This window comes from Coenobita brevimanus, chromosome 21 (genome assembly GCF_032717465.1).
Source record: "Coenobita brevimanus isolate Jiangsu-jjx chromosome 21, ASM3271746v2, whole genome shotgun sequence".
Classification (NCBI taxonomy): domain Eukaryota; kingdom Metazoa; phylum Arthropoda; class Malacostraca; order Decapoda; family Coenobitidae; genus Coenobita; species Coenobita brevimanus.
This window is the reverse complement of record NC_136974.1, coordinates 31,231,447-31,240,117: the sequence shown is the minus strand read 5'-3', so window position 1 is coordinate 31,240,117 and position 8,671 is coordinate 31,231,447. Positions and strand designations below refer to the sequence as shown.

At 41.9% G+C, this 8,671-nt stretch overlaps 1 protein-coding gene across 1 annotated transcript; it reads left to right on the top strand.

Moving 5' to 3' along the window:
* Positions 1 to 422: 422 nt before the first annotated feature.
* Positions 423 to 8,147, top strand: LOC145392140 (uncharacterized). The gene is made up of 4 exons (XM_080266591.1): positions 423 to 433; positions 2,460 to 2,682; positions 7,684 to 7,887; positions 7,953 to 8,147. The coding sequence occupies exons 1-4, from the start codon at positions 423 to 425 to the stop codon at positions 8,145 to 8,147; spliced, it is 633 nt and encodes a 210-aa protein (XP_080122717.1).
* The last annotated feature ends 524 nt before the right edge of the window (positions 8,148 to 8,671 follow it).

Sequence of the window (8,671 nt, the reverse complement as noted above, 5' to 3'; positions counted from 1 at the left end):
CTTCACTGCCCAGGTCTCACTGCCATATAGCATTACACTCCTAACACATGCTGCATACAAAGACTTCTTAGCACGTAGGGAGAGCCCTCTCAATGTCAGGAGACATTGAGAGGGCTCTCCATTATGTGAGCAATAAACCCCACCATCTCTCAGATGTAAACCATTATGGATCCCATCCAGTTGAATTGCCTTAACCCACTAGACCACATCCTGTCATTTGGTTATATGTTACTGGGTAACCATCCATTATACTTCACTAAATTCAGATTCTGCCAATCAGGGGTGCTCTGATACCACGACGTGATGGTGTGTGGAGGAAGCCAGACAAGGATGTGAGTAGAGAGAATCAGCACAACACTCACAAAGCTTGCAGTACTCTCAGAGGCACCCAGAGATTCCCATCACCATACAGGAGCACCAGAATGGCCAGTCGGTAAGTTGTGAGGAGTGAAGATGGCCCAGTATACATGTTGAGTAGTACAGGTAGCTATAGCTGGGGGAAGGCATTCATAAATTTCCTTGAGCCTAAATTGAGTTACTTTGTGCTTTTATCTTAACTCAAACATTTAGCAAACTCCTCAAATCAAAATGAGTATATTACATGGTGAAAGAAATGGCAAAGCAAAACCCTTACAGATAATGATTAAGTCTTATGGAGATGGTTTTACCATAAGAATTTAGCTAAGATCCATTTGTGAATATGATCCTAGGTATATTTTTATATGAGAAAGATCCTTAATCTTTTTCAGCTCACTGTAGTCAGATTGAAGAGTGGATTTGACTAACAACCAAGGAGACTCATTGTACCTCAAAACTAAAGCTCATCAGATTTCATGCAGCCACAATTTAGTATTGTTCAAAGTATGAGAGGTTCCCAGTACTCCATGGTGAAAATGAACCAACTATAGTCAGCCTTTTTTTTTTTTTTTTTTTTTTTTTTAATGAAAATTTGGCAAGGTGTGTTCCCCATTTATTCATGTGTATCAGTAGAGGATTCATTTCATTGGTCTGCAGTTTTACAAAAGTGCTGTTGGCTGATGCTGATGTCTGGCATTTATAATTGGCACATAATAGTATGAGAAACCTAAGATAGAATGGTAATTCTTATCAAATCCAAATACATCAATCAAATCCAAGAACAGTTGTCATTAGGAGAGTAATAAATATTGTGCATTAATTACTGGTACCGTATGCATTTAATACTCATTCACTAATTTCTTCTCTGTAAAGTTGTCAGTCAGATTAGGAACATTTTTTACTTAACCTGTTTTCGTGATTTATTAAGTGGTCATGATGTGCAACGAATAGTATATATCTCAGTGCATTATTTGCTTCTTTAGATTGTGTGTAAACCTCATTTCTCAGTATATACAAGTAGATGCACTTACATCAGTATAGAGAGAGAGGGGGGGGGTACTTATTTGCTGCTTTTGATATGCTCCTTTGCATTTTTAGGGTATTATATTTCCTTCTGGATCTCAGCCCACATTTGGAGCAATTTTAACTTAACTTTAGTATAATATCATATATATATATGGAGGGTGAAGTGCTTGAAAGGGTACAGCAGGGAAGAAAGGTTGCTGGTTCTTTGAAAGCAGTGATAAGAAACAGGGAAGTGAGCATGAAAGTGAAAAAGTTACTACATGACAGTATTGTGATACCAACTCTAACGTACGGAAGTGAAGCTTGGACGTTGTTGGAAGGACACAAGTCAAGAGTGAGAGCAGTGGAAATGAGTTACTTAAGAGGAGCCTGTGGAGTCACATGGAGAGACAGGCTGACAAATGGGGATATAAAGGAGCGTTGTGGTGTTGATGTGGATGTGATAGGAAGTGTTATGAGGAACACACTGAGGTGGTTTGGCCATGTGGAGAGGATGGAGGGTGAAAGACTGACGAAGAGAGTGTATGTGAGTGAGGTGGAGGGGGGAAGAGGGAGGGGGTGGAGAGGTATATGAGAGAGGGGGGTGTGATCTGGGAGCAGGGCAGTGAAATGGCGGGGGACAGGGCGACTTGGAGGCGATTTGTTTGTGGCCACCCCAAACGGGATTGAGGCGTCTGGCAATAGATAGATAGATAGATAGATATATATATATTTATTTTTTTTTTAATCTTGCTACCTTCAAATGATTCAGTTACAGTAAAATTTGGAGTGTAATGGGACAAAAAAACATTATACCTTCATAGTGTGATTTCTCTCTAGAAGAGTAATAAAATTGTTTGGAAGTAGAACACTGCAGAAATACATCATTGGATTGAAGAGATTAACTAGTTTTCAGGAATATGTTGACAGCATTAGCTGGTAAGTGAGGAACTACTGTTTTAAGAAAGAAAGAACAGGTATTTAATAAGGAACTCATTAATTACTGTAACTTTTCTCCCTCCATGTTTTAGAGCAAGTCCTGAGAACGAAGCAGTACTGGTTGAATATAATCTGTAACTTTTCTTTCCACATTTCAGCAAAAATCTTGAGAAACAACCGGTATTGGGGAGTGCTGAGTACCGGTTGATGATTAAACACCTGTTCCAGTGCCACCAGCAGGAGTATGAGCGCTACCGTGCACAGCCAGACTCCCACCCAAAGTACCACGCAGAATGGCTCAGCTTCATCAACATGCGCACTCAGAGTGTCCTTGACCTTGGTGCTGATCCATTGGTTTATGATTTTTACTCTGAGTGGAAGGTACCTATATTTTCTTTTACAGTACAGAGGTGCTGGTGAGGGACACCTGCATGTAGTGACATCTGTAGTTCCTGCCAGATTATGTAGATGTCTCTCAACTTCCTCCCTATCCCCCCAGAAGGAGGCTGATGTACTGCTGGAGAAGGGAAACTTCAACCTGCAGTCCACTGGGCTCACATTTCAGATGAATCTGGGTTTAGAACTACTATTATTATGCAGTATACAGTAAAACCTCTACAATTCGGCATCCTTCAAGTTGGAAACCTCTACAACTCGGGAAGGCTCCAAAATATTCATTTAAAAAATCAAAATTCAAAAATTCCCAAAAATGCACACGTGAGAGGAAGAGAGTCGGCAAAAGTCCCCCCAACTCTGTAAGATGCCGAGTTGTACAATAATGTTTAAGTGTTTAGTGTTTAGTTCCCCAGTATAGTACATGTCATAAATACATTACAGTAATGGCCTTTATAGTGTTAGTTGTGCTTTACATAGTGTACAGCATCAAGTACAGTACAGTAAAGGTGTGCCCAAAAGTGATCTTGAGCCCCCCTAACACCTCCAAAAACTACCAAAAGTCCTCCTTCATGCCTGGAATACACCCTACAACTGCATGGAATCATGGTAAGGCAGCTTTTACTGCTTATTGTAAAAACTTTTAATTTTTTTTCCATTTTTTTCTTTTTGTGTGTGTGTGTGTGTGCTGGGGGGGAACTTAAACTTCATCCCTACAACTCTTCAAATAGGCTAACTCGACAAGGCTTGCACATGTATAATGCCGAGTTGTAGAGGTTTTACTGTAATAAAATAAGTCCTCATTGTATGTTGCCATTTATGTCTGTGTTTTGCATTTTTGGTGCTTATTAATCACAGAAAACTTGCCCAGTAAAGTATCATTGGTACCTGTTAAGTTAAATTTGTCAGTGGAAAAAAGTTGTGATATGTTGGAATATATCAGTGACATTTTAACAAGGACTTACTGTAACTTCAAATGCATCTTTAACCTAGAAGTCAGGAATATTATCTGTAGTAGGGAATTTAAATTTCCTGTTGTTGGTAATTTAGGTCTTATTTCAGAAAGAGGTGGCACCAAGACACTTTTGATGACTGATTAGAAAAGGTCACATCCATTATTTACCCATTCAGTCTGAATATGTTACTATTCCTGCTGCCACTGATTTATTCAATTTTCGACACATCCATAGCAACAGAGGGATTAATGAAGGCTGTATCTAACTTATCCAATTCAAAACATCTATTTTAATCTGACTGAAATTTTCAGAAGATAGCAATATTAACCCATTGAAGTGTGGGATTTTTTTTTTTTTTTCCTTTTCACTTTATTCTTGCCATTTCTTTTATTTTATTCAGCATAGGACAGACTACTTGAATTGGTGTTGCTAGAAATAGCCTTGATAAATGCCTTCAGTTTGAGAAGCCTTCCCTAAGTTCAATAAAACATCTAAAAGCAACAAGAATAAACTGATGGAGGGAGAAGCTTCAATAAGGTTAATCCCCTGACACACATCATGAAAATGAGACAAGTTCTCCATGATGGTGTAGAGTCATTAAACCCTAAGATTTGTCACTTGTCTGTCTATTTATCTCTCTGTCTCTAGCCAGTCACCTTGATCCAGGAAGGATTCACCACACATCACTCACCTGCATGTCACCCTGGCCTCTTCCTACAGGCAAAATGTCATGGTACTTTAAGGGCAATGGCTTTTAACCCCTCAAGTACGCAATTCGCTCAGCAGGTCTGTCCCTCCATCTGCAAAACAGGGTTGATTTTTCGATTTTCACCAAGGTAAAAATTTTTCTTCCACATTTCAAGGGACTGAATTTACACATCTGAAAATGTATGTTTCAGCCAGATTGACCAAATAGTTATCGCACAATCGCTCATCAAAGCTGCAAAAAAGTTACCAATCCCCCAAGAGCGAAAATAGAAAATGTACAGAAAATGCATTATTTACAGTAAATAATTATACATACGTAACTAATGTCAATGTGAAGTGTTCCCTAGAGTTGGCAGGACAAGCTGTCAGTGTGGCTACGCCCATAGCAACAAAACAAGCCAGGCAAAAAGTGGAGGTGGAATGTGTATTGCTGGAGGGGGGAGGCAGATGGAGGGACAGGGGAGGAGGGAGAGGGGAGAAGGGCTGCTATGCACACACACCACTGTAGGGGGTATGTTGGGATATGGTTGGTTGGGTGGGGACAATGTGGAGATGACGCAGTGGGGCTGAGGGAGGTAAAGTGATGGTGGTGGTGGGGGGGTTCCTTCTCCCCCACCTGGGGGGGCCAATCATGCCATATCACCCCAGACACTCTAGCTCTCATTGATCTGATCCCATATATGTCACCAAAGGGGCTGAGTTACCCTCCCCCACTTTTTTGTGTGTCTTTAGCGATTGTGCGGGATAGGCTGATGTGTCAAATTACACAAAAGCACGATCGTGCAGCATCGGTCTTGAGGGGTTAAGAGAAGCATGCTTCTGGTTGGTAATTCTATCTATCTATCTATCTATCTATTGCCAGACGCCTCAATCCCGTTTGGGGTGGCCACAAACAAATCGCCTCCAAGTCGCCCTGTCCCCCGCCATTTCACTGCCCTGCTCCCAACTCACACCCCCTCTCTCTCATATACCTCTCCACCCCATCCCTCCATCTCATCCTCGGCCTCCCCCTCCCTCTTCCCCCCTCCACCTCACTCACATACACTCTCTTCGTCAGTCTTTCGCCTCCATCCTCTCCACATGGCCAAACCACCTCAGTGTGTTCCTCATAACGCTTCCTATCACATCCACATCCACACCACAACGCTCCTTTATATCCTCATTCGTCAGCCTGTCTCTCCACGTGACTCCACAGGCTCCTCTTAAATAACTCATTTCCACTGCTCTCACTCTTGACTTGTGTCCTTCCAACAATGTCCAAGCTTCACTTCCGTACGTTAGAGTTGGTATCACAATACTGTCATGTAGTAACTTTTTCACTTCCATGCTCACTTCCCTGTTTCTTATCACTGCTTTCAAGGAACCAGCAACCTTTCTTCCCTGCTGTACCCTTTCAAGCACTTCACACTCCAAACCTCCATCCTTACTCATCACACTACCCAAATACTTAAACGTACTCACATTTTCCAATTCCTCACCATCTAACCTTGCTGTACATTCACTAACTTCACCTCTCTCAAAGACCATCACTTTACTCTTCCCTACATTCACCTTTAGGTTCCGTTTCTTACACACTCTCTCAAACTCATCCACCAAGCCTTGCAGCTCCCCTTCGTCTTCACTCAACAACACAGTATCATCTGCAAACAACAGTACAGGGAGTTTCCAAACACTATCCTCTCTCACCAGGGCCACTCCAACATCCACTACCCTACCTTGTACCTCTTTTATTACCCCATCCATGTACAGATTGAACAACCATGGAGACATGACACATCCTTGTTTCAAACCAACTTTCAAAGAGAAAAATTCACTTAGTTCACCATCCACACGCACTGCAGCCTTCGCACCATCGTACATACTCTTCACAGCATTCAACAACTTCCCATCTACTCCATATATTCTTAACACTTTCCACAATCCTTGTCTATCCACCCTGTCATATGCTTTCTCCAAATCTCTGAAAGCCGCATACAACTTCTTTCCCTTCTCTAGAAACTTTTCCACTAAAGATCTAAGAATGAATATCTGATCTACACAACCTCTTCCCTTCCTAAAGCCTCCCTGTTCTTCTCCAACTAATTTCTCTGTTCTTTCTCTAACTCTGTCTATAAGTATCCTACCATACACTTTTCCTATTATACTAAGAAGACAAATGCCCCTATGATTACCACACACTTCTTTTTCCCCTTTTCCTTTGTACAAGGGAAAAATTATACCTGACTTCCAATCCTCCGGGACTCTACCTTCCTCCCAGGCCAATCTGCACATCTTCCACATCCATTCTACTACTATCTCTCCCCCATGCTTCAGCATTTCACCACACACTCCATCAATTCCTGGGGCTTTCCCGATTTAACTTTCTTCATTGCTTCCACAACTTCTATCCTACTGATTTCTTCCTGTCTTCTCACCTCCCTCCTTCTCCCAGCCATTCCCCAGCCACTTATACTTGCATTACTTCCATCCTCTACGTTCAACAATTCCTTAAAGTGTTCTCTCCATCTGCTCACTTTTTCTCCCTTCTCCACTAGTAATCTACCATTTTTATCTTTCACTCCCCTGCTAACTTCACTTCCACCCTGTCTTACTCTTTTCACTTCTCTCCAGAACATTTTCTTACAGTCCCTCCACTTTACACTCAAATTCCTTCCAAATTCCTCATCCACTCTCTTCTTACTCTCTCTTACTAATCTTTTCACTTCTCTCTTCCTTTCCACATATAACTCTCTCTTCCGCCTCTCAACTTCTTCCACGCCCCTATTTCTCACCCATTCATTGTATGCTTTCTTCTTTTGTGCCACAGCCTGTTTCACCTCTTCAGTCCACCACGCTGTTCCTTGTACCCCCCTCCGCCTTCTCTTCCTTCCACACACCACATCACATGCTGCACATATTTCTTCTGTAAATATCTTACACACAAAAAGCACTCATTTCTGAGTTCAGAGCAAGAATGAATCACAAGTACAGTACTGTAATTAAGTGAAGTAGTAGTACTGTAGTATTTGCAACCCTTGGTTCATTTAAGTGTGAACTTGATGGACTGCAGGTTGAAGTTGCCCTTCATCTGCAGTCTGTAATGTTCCTCATGGGGGACAGAGAGGTAATTGAAGGACTTTAGTATAACTGGACAGCAGAGCAGTTTAATTATATTGGTGCCACCACTTGAAGGCACCTCTCTCCAGTAGCGATTGAAAGGTAAAAAAAAATAATCATCATCTCTGACTTTGAGGTAATAATGAATGGTTTAATAAGGAAACAACTGTAAACAAGGAGTAGCTGCATTATTGCAGTGCAAATAGCTATTGATCAGTGGCTGTTTCAGGGTGTCTGGCCATCTCGTTTACAAGAGTTGGAGGTGGAAGAGTGGGACATCAAGAAGAAGGAGTCACTCGAGGTCTCAGCCAATCGCTTGAAGTCACGGAAGCTGTTGCAAGCCATCAGTGAGAAGCATTCTACCTCAGCCAGCTTGGAGTCTTGCCCAGGCAGCCCTACAACAAAGAAAAAATGGTTAGACAAGAAAGAGAAGGTATGTGAAGGGAGTCCAGGTAAGCTTTCAGGATCAGAGAGTCCAGTAGTGAGACACTCCAAGAGCCCAGCAAGGAAAGGGGAAGAGGATCACTCAAGGCAGTCAGGAAGTCCCGTGAGGCAAAGATCAAAGAGTCCCGCACTGAGAAAATCAAAGAGTCCTGCACTGAGGAAACGATCAAAGACCCCAACAATGAGATCAAGGAATCCATTGCTGAGGAAAAGATCAAAGAGTCCTTTGCTGAGGAAAAGATCAAATAGTCCCTTAGGATGGAAAAGATCAGATTGTCTCTTAGCAAGGAAGAGATCTGAAAGTCCCCACTTGAGAAAGAGATCAGACAGTCCTCTCAGAAGGAAAAGATCAGACAGTCCCCTCAGTAGGAAAAGATTGGACAGTCCCCACAGAAGGAAAAGGTCTGAAAGTCCCAGATTAAGAAAAGGATCAGACAGTCCCCTCAGAAGGAAAAGATTGGACAGTCCTCATGAAAGGAAAATATCAGACAGTTCCCACAGAAGGAAAAGATCGAACAGTCCCCACAGAAGGAAACAACTAGAGAATGGTATAATGAGAAGGTCCAGGAGTCCTATATGGAGAAAATCAAAAAAATACTCAAGAACACCATCAAGAAGTCCTGTGAGATTTAGATCAAGGAGTCCTGTAAGAAGAGGATCAAGAAGCCCCATCAGCCCATCAAGAAGAGGTTCCAAAAGTCCTGAAAGATTTAGGTCTCGAAGTCCATTGAAAAGACGACTTAGAAATTCACTAAGATCAAAGTCAAAAAGTC

Bases quoted from the DNA above. Each gene is read 5' to 3' on its own strand.
- LOC145392140 (XM_080266591.1), top strand. The intron at 2,683-7,683 runs GTACCTATATTT...TGGCTGTTTCAG, and splicing joins ATTTTTACTCTGAGTGGAAG to GGTGTCTGGCCATCTCGTTT. The intron at 7,888-7,952 runs GTATGTGAAGGG...ACACTCCAAGAG, and splicing joins GGTTAGACAAGAAAGAGAAG to CCCAGCAAGGAAAGGGGAAG.